Source organism: Pelobates fuscus, chromosome 1 (genome assembly GCF_036172605.1).
Source record: "Pelobates fuscus isolate aPelFus1 chromosome 1, aPelFus1.pri, whole genome shotgun sequence".
Taxonomy (NCBI): Eukaryota; Metazoa; Chordata; class Amphibia; order Anura; family Pelobatidae; genus Pelobates; species Pelobates fuscus.
Genome location: NC_086317.1, coordinates 461,151,562 through 461,165,108, shown reverse-complemented (window position 1 = coordinate 461,165,108; position 13,547 = coordinate 461,151,562). Strand labels below are relative to the sequence as shown.

The 13,547-nt window shown below is 35.9% G+C and overlaps 1 protein-coding gene across 1 annotated transcript in view; it reads right to left on the bottom strand.

Annotated features, from left to right (window-relative positions):
• The window catches only part of NOX4 (NADPH oxidase 4), a 236,127-nt gene that overhangs the window by 197,439 nt on the left and 25,141 nt on the right, over positions 1 to 13,547 (bottom strand). Inside the window, exon 3 of the mRNA XM_063444952.1 lies at positions 2,088 to 2,198. Within this exon, the coding sequence (XP_063301022.1) occupies positions 2,088 to 2,198 (111 nt within the window). The remainder of the gene's footprint in view (positions 1 to 2,087; positions 2,199 to 13,547) is intronic.

The window sequence follows — 13,547 nt, the reverse complement described above, 5'->3', positions numbered from 1 at the left end:
ATGTGACCCACAAACATTTAGTGGTTTGGCACTAAAATAATTAATTGCAGGGAATAAATAAAAACAAAATGCCCAATTCAGTTAAAAACAGTTTAGCTATAGTCACAGTTTGATGAAATGTTCAATTTGGTTTTCAATTCACTCCTATTCGGTTTAGTGAATAAAACCCTTTATCATTTTGCCTTTGACCTCTTTAATACAGATCATTACCAAATTTTGAGAAGTTTTACAATGAATTGTTTCGAGACTATAATGTAAACATTTCCACTAGTTTCTCTGTAGCTCTTCAGTTGCACCAGGTGTAGTTAATATTTAGGCCCTGCCATCTTGTTCTCACTTCCATCTTTTACTTCTTTAGATATCTAAACTGGCTGTCCCCCGTACAACCCGGCCAGCTTGTATAACTGTAGGAAAAATTACCGTCCATCCCAGAATTTCACATCACTTAAAGGAACGTCATTACCACCCTCTTTGTTATTTAAATCCCTCAAACACACCCTTGCCTTTGGGTGGAAAATATCACTACGAGCTAAGCTATGTGATACTGATCTTTCCTAATACAAAAAGGGGCTTTCCCTCACACGGACTGTGACGAAACCAATCTCGCCACATTGTATTGGAGGAGCCTGGTTGCCCGCCTGCTGCCTTTGGATTATGGACCGGCAGCTAAAGGGTTAATTTTACTGTGCAGAAGGATTTATTTCTTTCTGCACAGCAGTTCGGTAGATTTCATATACCGAACAAACAGCCGTTCACCAACCTCCCCAGAGCCGTGGGAAGCCGGCCGGCGCTGTTAATTGGCCACCCAGAAGCTGGAGTGTGCCTCCAATTTACCTCCCTGAAGCTGCGGTTAACCACAGCTTAATTGCCTGTTAACTGTGTGACCGCTGTTACACTTTGCGGCCGCTAGGTGGCGGTGTTCTGGAGCTCCCCGGGCAGCCAGCGCTTTTCTGCCCGGCTTTCATGCACCAAAATCGGACACTTTTACGTGCAGGCACCGCTGAACCTCCAGCCCCTGGTTCTCATTCGTATGAATTTGGTGAATGCAGGGAAATTCGGTAGTTTATGTTTTATGTGAACTGTAGTAACCCAGATAGCCTGCCATGGAGCCTGATCGTATAATTAAAGACTTTGGCTCCATGGCAATTAAAATGTATTTGTGTGGTCTGGGTGCCATTCACCTAATAATGTGCACCCAGACCTGAGCTACCTGGGGATATGTTACATGTCTGTGTTTTATGTACAAAATGTGTCTGTATGTATTTTAAAGTGATAGTCTGTTTCTGTGTCACCATGTGCATAATGGAGTCTGGCCTTTGTCCTAGGAGATAATTGAATTACTTCATTAATTATCTCCAGGACAGAGAGGAGGAAACCAAGATGCATGGTGGGAAAGGATTGTGGCTGTGTGTACGAAAATGATACATGTCTGTCTGCTGTTTCAGTCTTCCATCTGGTCCCCTAGGGGAGTGTCCACCAGGTGGGAGACCTGCATAAATACAGGGGGAGGCAGCCCTGAATAAACAGACCACTGCTTGACCCTCAACACGGAGCCTTGTCTCGTTCTTGGGGGGATTCACTGTATGCTGATAGGGACTGACTGATAGGGACTGACGGAGCTTTTCCTGTTCGTCTGCTAGCAGCAATTCGTGAGGTTCCAGTTCGGGAGTTTGGAGTGCTATCTTATTCCCTTGTATGCAGTTCGGGAGTTTGGTGCATTCACCTATATCCAATTCGTGAGTTTTGGTGCTTTTACAGTAGCTGTGCCTTTTTGTGAAAAGGGGATTATCGCCTAAACGGACTTTTCCCTTTTTATGCTGAAACGGTCCGTAACACGGACCTGTGCCTATTACATGGCCAAAAATCTTCTCTGTCTTCACATAGGGTACAAATCCCTTTGGAGAATGAGTTGCTTGATTAACTAACTTAGCTCGGATCCCATGTTTGTTAAATGTTTTTACCCTGTCCATACATTACCTAAAACTGATTCTTCTATTGTAAAATTATAGGACATTAGGTATAATGTATAACTAGGTATTACATACAAAAGAGAATCATTAAATAAAAGTTTTGTTTGTTTTATATACCTTTTTCGATCCACGGAGCATAGCAAGCAGTATTCGGCACATTGGTAGAAGGATCAAACTGCTATTGAGGTTCAGGACTGAAGCGGACGCTCTGCTGATACACAGTCCTAACTGAACAAAAAAAGAAGTGTCAAAACACAGCAGTCCCAATGTAACATGAGCAAATCCACAATTTTAAAGATGTATTCTTTAAAATTTTATTAAATAAATTCACAATTTAGTTCAGTCCAGGCACAGTTACGGGAGAAGAAAATTAAATTAAGAATAAAAGAAACATTGTTTTTGTTTCTCCTACTGTTTTTATGCTCTCCTTGTGCTAACTACATGATGTAAAGAACATTACTTATAACAATGATAAAAGGGTTACTCTAAACACCATAACCACTGCAGCCTGGTACAATTTCCTGATAATGGTTAAAAACTGTGTAGCAACTCTTCTAATACCTTCTTCCAGAGCTGCAGAAACTGGATACAGATCCTGCTAGTCATTCATTGGATGAGAGCATCAGCTGATCGCTGTCAGCCAATAAATGACCCTCTGTGTACAGAAATATGCAGAGAACTGGAACTCTTGTTCTGGGCTGGATAAAGACATACTAAAGACCTGGATAAAGACAGATTGGAGTTACACCTCTGGCAACATCACCTAGTATTGATGTATGTTACATAGTTAAAGTTACATGGCTGAAAAGTGACATCAAGTTCACACATTCGATTTTTGCTGTTGATCCAAATGAAGGCAAAAAACCCAGTTTGAAGCGCTTTCAATTTTGCAACAAACTAGGAAAAATTCCTTCTTGACTCCAGAATGGCAGTCAGATATCTCCTTGGATGAAGAAGCTATTACCCCACTAATTATAACAAATTATAGCCTGAATATTATGTTTCTGCAAGTATTTATCCATATGTTATTTAAACATATGTATAGACTCTGATAAAACCACCTCTTAGGGCAGAGAATTCTACATCCTTATTGTTCTTACTGTAACAATCCCTTTCCTTTGCCTTAGACTAAATCTCCTTTCTTCCAGTCTAAATGTGTAACCTTTGCATCATTGCATGTGTCCTATGTATAGCCCTGTTTATGAAAAAGATTTCCAGAAAATGGTTTGTGCCGCATTCTATACTGAAATGCTACAGGCAGCATATAAGGGAAATATAAATATAGAATTCCAAATGTAGGTAAGTGACAATCCTCCTTAAAAATACATGTGTTTTAAGTGGGTGCCATTAATCATCTGTCATCTGCTCGTTAGCAAGCCTATGTAGTAAGCGCTCGTAAAGGATTTACCCCAAAAGGAAAAAGCAGCTATTCTGACATTCCTGCATCCACCAGCCTTGAAGGCGGTAGTAAGTGAATGATTCTTACTTCGTTAAATAATCTTCAAGTACAATTAAATGGAAGAAAAGCAATAACAATATTATCACTAATACTAATGAAAGGTACAACAGGAATGTGTCGTTAACACAGTAAAGGAGTTTAAGCATGTGTGGTATAGGCATAAGGCTATCCTAGACTTACGATAAGGCCAGGAACTAATTATTATTATTAATATTTATAAAGTGCCAACAGATTCCGTAGCGCTTTACAATAGGTGGACTAGCAAATATTGTAATTGTAACCAGACAAGTTTGATGCACAGGAACAGAGTGGGTTGAGGGCCCTGCTCAATGAATTTACATGCTATAGGGAGTGGGATATAGTGACACAAAAGGTAAGGGTATTATTAGGGAAGTAGATTGGTAGAATAGTATTCACTGAAGACTTGGTGTGGATTTTTTTGATTTTTTTTTAATGACAGTTGCAGGACAGGAAGCAGTTGAGAGCCATTAACAGTTTAATTGATCCGGTTTGATACGGTGAAAAAGTGAGTTTCAAATGATTTTTTGAAGGAGTGGAGACTGGGTGAGCGTCTAACGGAGAAGGGAAGGGAGTTCCACATATATGATGCAGACCTAGAGAAGTCTTGAAGGTAAGCATGAAAGTATTTAGAAAAGACATTCTATGTTTCAATTCTAGAGGGAAGTAATAAACTTTAAGACACTTGACTGAAGATCTAGACACAATACAAACATATTGCATTTATCCAAACATCTGTGAACAGGAGGAGAAGTTAATCACATACACACTGCCGGGTTATAATCTTATATGACACCTGATAACAGACATGAGATGGAGAAACACCAACAAGTAATCCTTAAAATTCTAATAACTATATATGCATGGTACACCTTTTATTTTTGCATGACTAACAAAAACCTATGAATATCTTTAAAAAAATAGCTTTTAATAAATAAACATAAACAAGTGGCTGGTGGGGAGAATTGCTTCCAGTGCAAACTATCATCCTACCTCGCTATCCAGACCAAAACAAACTGTGTCAGTACTGATGCCATGCTGAACCCAATTATTATAGAGATTCCACGGGTATGAGGTTCTTCTACCATCCCAACGTACATTAATGCATAGGTGAGACCCTGATCAGTCAGTGATCCTTTCCAATAAGGAGGATGAAGCTCGATAAGTTAGAAAAATAAGGACTAAACTAGAATTCAGATCTCAGAATCGTGGACAACAAAAAAATTCCAGAAATAGAAATGTATATATGATACTGAAATATCACCATCAGCTAAAGGTTTGTAAAGTTGCCCCTGGTTTCCCAGATATGTGATTCTAATGTCTAGCAGAGGATCATGGTAGTGGAAGTTCTACAGTATCTGGGGTTCCACAATTTGGACACCCCTGTTATTCACATTGCTAATACTCAAATAACTCTTTATTACAATCATTTTTACAGCCCTGCCAAATGTGTTGCTTTGTTTTTTTTAAGGTGTTTAGAGGACGAGGGAAGCTTTCACAATACCATGGGTCTTTTGTCACAGCTTGTAAATTAACAATGAGATTTATTGTCAAAAAAACATGATTATAAAAAATACATTACAAGCACATGGGTAAACAGAAAACAAATTACTCATCATACACTTGCTTATGAATGTTATACTTCTGCAGTCAGGAAGAATTTGAAAAATTACTTTTAAGCTTCAAGTAAACTACATTTTCTTCAACTAAGTGTAATTATGTAAAGGAATGTAGACTTGTAAAGCTGACATGTTTGGGCACGGCTGAGTCACTGAACTTTCAAAGAAATACATTTTTTTCATACAATATGGATAATTTCAACAAATCAGTGGAGGAGAAACTGCATACAGAGTGATGTCAGACTATCCTGGGACCAAACAGAACGAATGGTTGGAATATACAGTACACTTAACTCAGTGGGTTAGATTCAAGGTACTGCTACATCATAGGACTTTTGAGATCAATACATGGTGTTCCATTAAGTTGGGTAATAATAGTGTCTAGTCCCCAGGAAAAACATATTTTTTTTCCTCTTATACTGCACAGATATCCATATATTCATCTGACTGAGTAGAGACACCTTTCCTGTCATTAATCTGTAGGAAATATCCCTCACAAGTGGAGCAATTCAAACCCAGAGCCAGGGATAATAGGGCTCTGGTACATGTGAGTTCTCTCCCATTGCACAGTATTTCTATGATAGCTATATCAGAAAGTCTGCACTATATATTTTTTTATTGTTTATTTTAGATATTCTACCTACTGCAGTTTGTAGCGTGCTACGATATTTGGTATTTTTTTAGGTTACCAGCCATTGACCAAAACAAAAAGACTAAATATTGCAGAAAACCTAGCCTTGGATAGCTGTGTAATCTGAGTCTTTTGCTATATATATTTTTACGAATTGTAAAGTGTATATCTTTTCACTCATTCTGCATGTAGTCTGTCTCTGATTTATCACCTACCTATAAGCTATCTTGCATTCGACTCGCACTCCTGACACTCAAGGACATTCATAATTTAGCACTCCAACAAAGATAAGAACACATGGCCTTATTTCACGCTAAGAGCTTAAGTGACAGGATGTATCCATTTAAAAGAAAAAAAAATGCTGAATGCACTTCTTCCATCAATCAAGACGTGTTATAGAAACATAGAAACATAGAAACATAGAATGTGACGGCAGATAAGAACCATTCGGCCCATTTAGTCTGCCCAATTTTCGAAATACTTTCATTAGTCCCTGGCCTTATCTTATAGTTAGGATAGCCTTGTGCCTATCCCACGCATGCTTAAACTCCTTTACTGTGTTAACCTCTACCACTTCAGCTGGAAGGCTATTCCATGCATCCACTACCCTCTCAGTAAAATAAAACTTCCGGATATTATTTTTTAAACCTTTGCCCCTCTAATTTAAGACTATGTCCTCTTGTTGTGGTAGTTTTTCTTCTTTTAAATATAGTCTCCTCCTTTACTGTGTTGATTCCCTTGTATGTATTTAAATGTTTCTATCATATCCCTTTCCTCCAAGCTACTAGTTTGTAGTGGCTTATTTAAGGAGTATGTACATATTCTGTTTTACACAATATTTAATTTTATATGAGCCTTAGTTGTGTTTTCAATTATGTTTCTTTGTTTAGTATGACTTGGTATCCTCTGGTTCTATTACTAACATTTCATGGCCCATGAATTATCTTCTTAGCCTCCACCCTACCAGCCAGGATGTAGGCGAAGATAGAAGAGTCATACCCTGGGCCTCTCTATGGCTATGTAATAGTCTGACCCCACCACCCCTTTGAGGTTGAGGAGTTGGTTAAGGGATATTTGCTACCATGTGAAACCTTTCCATATCTTACATACCGGCTTAAGGAAGAGGAGTTGTTGGACCTCCCTGGTTAATAGTAAGGTATAAACAGCGGAGGACAGCCTATCAGTAATCCTAGCCACACTTAGAAGACATACATTAAACCATGCAGTGTTTTACATACAAAATAATATATTATCACTATGGGGTTCTACGATCTGAATTAAATACCCAACTCTTTTAACTTGTTGTTTCGCTTATCTTTCTTAGAAACTCAAACATATGATCAGAAAAGTTACTCAAGATTTTCTGGGGAGATCCGCCCCCACCATCACATGTATGTTAAAACAACCCTCTCTGTATATATTTAACAAAAATATATATATATATATTTAACTGTCTATCTCTTGTTAAATACACAAAAGGTTTGTAGTGGCTTTTTAAAAAAAAAAAAAAACTTAATTTAAGAATATCTTCAGATACTTTCACATTTTCATGCAAATTATAGGATTTATGATTGAACATGTATCAATTTTAATGGTGTATCTCCCTACAATTAAGTATAAATCAGATTTGGCGTCATGTTTTTTCCTGGTTGCGTAGTGACTGTGTTTAGAACTGGAGTCACTACCGAATTACACCAGCCGGTGAATAGAAGAATAGAGTTTTCACCAGGCCCAATTTTATCTGGTGGAGCTAATTAGTAACTCCAGCAAAACAGGTGGCAAATCATTATGCAATTGGTTGAATATACCTTTACCAGAATACCAAATTTCCCCTTTGCATTATTAATCAGAAATTACTGCAGTTCCTTTTTATATCCTGTATACTTCCTTTGTGTACTGAAATGATACCCAACGCTTTGTTATTTCTCTTATCATGCACACAAATATATATATTATTTAAATACAATTATGCAACTAAAAGTGATTTTGAGCTAAATTGAAATTTTTACCTACAGTAGGCACATTTGCAATAGTATACATTTCTTAGATTTATACTGAGAAAGTCACTAATTTCCTAGACATCAAAACAATTTCTTATACAGTAAAAAGTATAATCAATCAAATCAGAATTTTGACAACTCTGGAGAATGCTACTCGTACCAAACATAAGCATATCGTCACATGATGATAGCTGTACAAGCATTGCAAATGGCCGAATTACTCTGATTGTCTGGAAGGTGTTCCCCATTAATCAAGATAATTAAAATACTGTATAAAAGAAATATATGTGCTGTCTGTATAGTATTTTTGATTTTCTAAGTCGCATAGCCCGAACTTTTAAATTAAAAATGGCTTTTTTTCTACAACAGTCTCCAGAAATCTCATTATTTCTTCATTCAAATACCATTTCCAGACAATGCAGGCTGTCCAGATCATGTCGTGATTTATTTGATCTCCTCTGCCAAATGGTGACTTTGCTGAGATATACGTTCTACTTTTGTCTTACTTTGACAGCAATTTTTAGATATGAATTAATATTCTTTCTTTACTCACTTGGTATTTTTATAACACTTAATTTAAAGTTTCATATTTTCGTTTGTTTATTCGATGTATGTTTTATTTAATTCAAGACATTATTTTTTTCAGTGAATCTGAAGGTTTTGCTCATGTTTCAAACCGTACGACGAAATTGAATGATGATAGGACACTGCTGGTTAAAGGGATACTCCAGACTTTTAAAGCACATCAAAAAGTTTCAACAGAAATTGGCACTTTTATAAATGAACCTTGTTACACTTTCAAGCAGACAACCAGTCCTGTTACTTAGTAAGGAGTTACTTAGTAGAGCTAAACTCAACAGGCAGCAATTGCTCAGAGCACCAGCCTTGCAAAGACTTCTCTGTGAGCTGCATTGAGAAGTCTGTGATTGGACAGCCCCAGAAAGTCTGGGCGGGGTTAGAAGGGGAGGGTTTGCAAAGGCTCCAGACAAGAGTTCTGCAGGTTTTGCTAGCTCTTTTTAAATACACTACCAATGAAAAAATGCAAATTAAATACATGTATGTTTTCATTGGGAGTATATATACTAAACAATTACTTTTGTTTATTTTTTTTTCTATTTAGGCAGTGGTGTGTCCCTTTAAACTACTGTAGAGATTGTTTGAATGCAAACATTCATTAAACTTTTACAAATCATTATATAAAACAGTGTTATTATCAATAAATACATATTGTCATCAAATAGTAAAATATTCTGATGACCAATATTTATTGATATATTATATATATATTATATATATTAATATTTGATTCAAAACAGACACTCAGTACAAGGGTACAAGCAGTTTGCATACAGTAACAAAATACATTTAAGCCTTGTTTTAATTTTATAATCTGATATACATGTGCACATGTGCCTGTATGTGTAAAGTGGGGAGGACGGATATTTTCATTTTCCGTTGTATCCATTATGTAGAATAGACTTTCTTGGTGCTATAATTTATACCAGATGAGGTAATGTAAGGTCGCCAGTCTGTCACGGTCCCTTCTCATGCATATGCATTACAGCACTGAAGTTAATCTAGCACTATCCTAGGACATGGCTATTCTTATTTCTGTTAAGGATAAACCAGCAATATTTCATCAATAAAAAAAATAACGCAAGTCAGCAAGCCTATAAAACAGATTTTAAAAATGATTTGTAAAGATTTATAAATATTGAGAAGAATTTACAAAATAACACTTTCAACTTAAAAAAAACCCAAAAGAAAGAAAAGTGTGTTTTGGCTAGGCATATTAAGATTAAACTCCTAGGGATATTTTTTTTTTTTTTTTGGCAAGACTTACCAAATAGGTAATATTCCCTAAAGGACAATTATAGCTTCAGACAGTCACTGTTATTCCTAACGAAAATAGGTTAACATTGATTTTAGCTACAGGGAGATAACGTACAATGGTGAATTTTCACAGCAATTACTTGAAAGTGGTTTCTCTGCTGCAAAAAAAAAAACACTAGATTGCTTAACATTAAATGTTCAACCTTTACAATTCATTATCCATTCATTTACACGGTGTAAAAATCAGCACACCATAGGTCCATGCCACAGGTGTGCACCTCCCTTAAAAGTTACGATAAACAAAGTTAAATGCCAATGTTCCCAATACTGCATAACAAATGTATATAAAGTGAGATTTAATTGGCAAATGCCAGTATATAAACATAGCCAGCCGCAAGGTATGTTACATAGACAGTACTGCATAATGCATAAACACTGTATGGGTTACTATACCAAAGTAGCAAATGTACTCAATATCTTTTAGAAAACAACATTCTAGAACAATACAGTCTAAAAAACTAAAGTGAGAGAGGATTTTTGAAAAATGTTAATGTGATGGTATGAATGAAATGCCAAGGTAGACAATATGGCAATAGTCCACTGCTCTTTTCTAAATTAAATTCTGACAGATTTATTTTATAGTTTCTAGGTGGCATTTTGGAATTGATAAATGGTTATTCCTCATGTTGGGAGACCATGAGTGTTCCATTTGTTCTCAGGCCTTTTTATTGCACAGGTGTGCCCAGTTGTACCTGGCAGTTTATTTATATAAAAAGCCCTTTTCTAGGTCAAACTTGTACACTGAGATTTTTGGTCACCCTACCTATAACATTATATCAGCCATTTTTAATTACACTGCAGGAATGCACATGCATTAGCCAGGCCAAGTTAATGAAGCTCATGTATAAAGCATTTGTTGCAATTTGGCTGCAACACCCCCACCTCCTGTGGCTGTTTTTATTGTTGCTTCGAACTACAGTTTCAGTATACTGTGTGCATTGTTCCTAGCTGATGGAGATTGTATTATCTTATGCTCCAATTAAGAGCTGAATATTATCTGTAAATAGGTGGTGTCTGTTGGCGAAGTTGAATAGTACAGCTGATTGTGAAAATCCCTGTGGAATCCTGAATGTTACTTTATAGCAATGATCTCAGACTCTGCCTCCACCCCATGTTAATTTCCTACAAGTCCCAAAATTCTTTGAATGCAGTAGATGACAGGAGACTCATAGAAGTTTAGCAGCATCCGGGCCCAGACCTGAAAACGAGGCTGGTGCTGTTCACTGCTTTGGTGCTGTTAGTGAGGAAGGAGGTGATACACTTACTGATATAGATATGTCAGACCAGTGACTTCCTTCACATCCCTAGTAATTATATGGTTCAAGGTTCTGAGAGTACACATTCATCTAATACAGTGGTTCCTAACCCAGTCCTTAAGTACCCCCTAACATTCCTGGATTTAGGGATTACCCAGTTGTGTCTAAGGTGCTTTAAAAAAACAAAACAAATTTTAGACACAACAGGGTAATCACTATATCCTGGACGGTTGGGGGGTACTTGAGGACTGGGTTGGGAACCCCTGATCTAACAAATGTGTCTCTTGTGAAAGTGTGTGTGTGTGTGTGTGTGTGTTTGTATGGATAAAAAAAATCTCTGGCACTCCATTTGCTGAGGAATGTAATTCAACATTACAATTAACATCTTGGGATTCTGGAGGCTATGTGCCTGTCTGTCCATCTGTCTGCCTGTCTGTCTGTCTGTCTATCTATCCCCAGATATTTTCATGCCTGAAATATCTAGTTGTTTCTTCTTGTTTATCAAATGTAAATCCATGCACAATAGCACAAAATATCAGAAAGACAACAATTGTACCAGTTGTACAGTTAACATTTTGAGAATCTATTCTCTTGGAACAGATCCTGTACCAATTGTTTATTAAAATATAAAAGTTCTACAAAACCAACTATATTTCTTAACCCCTTCAGGACCGGCCTGTTTTTGCGATGTTTGTACGTTAAGGACCAGAGCAGTTTTAACACTTTTGTGGTGTTTGTGTTTAGCTGTAATTTTCCGCTCTCTCATTTACGGTTCCCATACAAGTTATATATTGTTTTTTTCAGGACAAAAGGGGCTTTCTTTACATACCATTATTTGTATTATGTCCAATATTGTATTTAAAAAAAATAATAAAATATGGTGAAAAATTTAAAAAAAAAACATGTTTTTGGACTTTTACTTGAAAAATCTTTTACTTATCTACAAAAGCTAATGAAAAAAACAGCTAAATAGATTCAAAATTTTGTACCGAGTTTAAAAACACCCAGTGTTTACATGCTTTATTGCTTTTTTTTGCAAGTTATAGGCCTATAAATACAAGTAGGAAATTGCTGTTTCAATATATATATATTTTAAATGTATCAATAGTGACCTTGTAACACCGTTATCTGTCATAAATCCCCGAAACACACCTAACATGTACATATTTTTTTTAAAGTAGACAACCCAGGGTATTCAAAATTGGGTATGTCCAGTTTTTTTTAGTAGCCACTTAGTCACAAACACTGGCCAAAGTTAGCATTTATATTTGTTTGTGTGTTAAAAATGCAAGAAACGCTAACTTTGGCCGGTGTTTGTGACTAAGTGGCTACTAAAAAAGGCTGAACATACCCCATTTGCAATACCTTGGGTTGTCTTCTTTTGCAAATGGTATGCCATCATGGGGCTAATTCTCATTCCTTGGCTACCATACGCTCTCAAAGGCAACCTAACCAATCCGACAAATTTCAATAAAAAAAAAAGTAAAATCAAGCCTTATATTTGACCCTGTAACTTTCACAAACACTATAAAACCTCTACATGTGGGGTACTGTTATACTCAGGAGACTTCGCTGAACACAAATATTAGTGTATCAGAACAGTAAAATGTATCACAGCAATAATATCCTCAGTGAAAGTGCTGTTTGTGTGTGAAAAATGCAAAAAAATTCACTTTCACTGACAATATCATCGCTGTGATATGTTTTACTGTTTTGAAACACTAATATTTGTGTTCAGCGAAGTCTCCCGAGTAAAACAGTACCCCCATGTACAGGTTTTAGGGTGTCATAGAAAGTTACAGGGTTAAACACAGTGCTAGCAAATTAAATTATCTGGACTTTCGGCCTGGGTTGGCAGGCAGGTCCCTCAAATTGCAATCATTAAAATTACTTAATTAGGTAAAAATATTACATAAATACACATGTAGAATTTTAATATATATACATATTTATATATTTGACGTCTACGTGTATATTTATGAAATTATTTATGTAATTATGTATATGGACATATGTATATTTCGTATTGTTTTTATTTATTTATTTATACATAGATATATATATCATTACATTCTAAGTATATTTTGATATAAATATATATATATATATATATCAAAATACTGTTAGAATAAAATTGCATATATAAATATTTTTTTATAATTATTAAAAATTATTTTTATTTTTTGTTATTTATTTTTATTAACATATTATTTGTATTTTATAATAATATATATATACCATATATATAGCAATTATATATATATTGTATATATTCGTGTGTAATTTAAATATAAGTGTATTTTTATATTAATATACGTATATATAAATATAAAAATACACTTAATATGACATTATATATATATATGATACATATACATATATTATATATAGATATAATACATGTATATATATCATATATATATACACATATTATTTATTTATTTTTACACTGATTTTACACTGGTTTTTTTTTTACTTTATTTTTTGGATTTTTTACTTGCAGGGAGACTGCCTGTCAGCACAGACAGTCCCCCTGCAGGCAGATACAAAGACCCCTATTGCGGTCATGTGATCGAGTGATCACATGGCCGTGGGGTCCTGATCTGCCGAGGGGGGACTGCCCGGGCAGACAGGCAGTCCCCCTGGACCGGGTGGAGCACTGATCGCCGCCGTGGGACCGACGGCGATCAGGTAAGTAGCC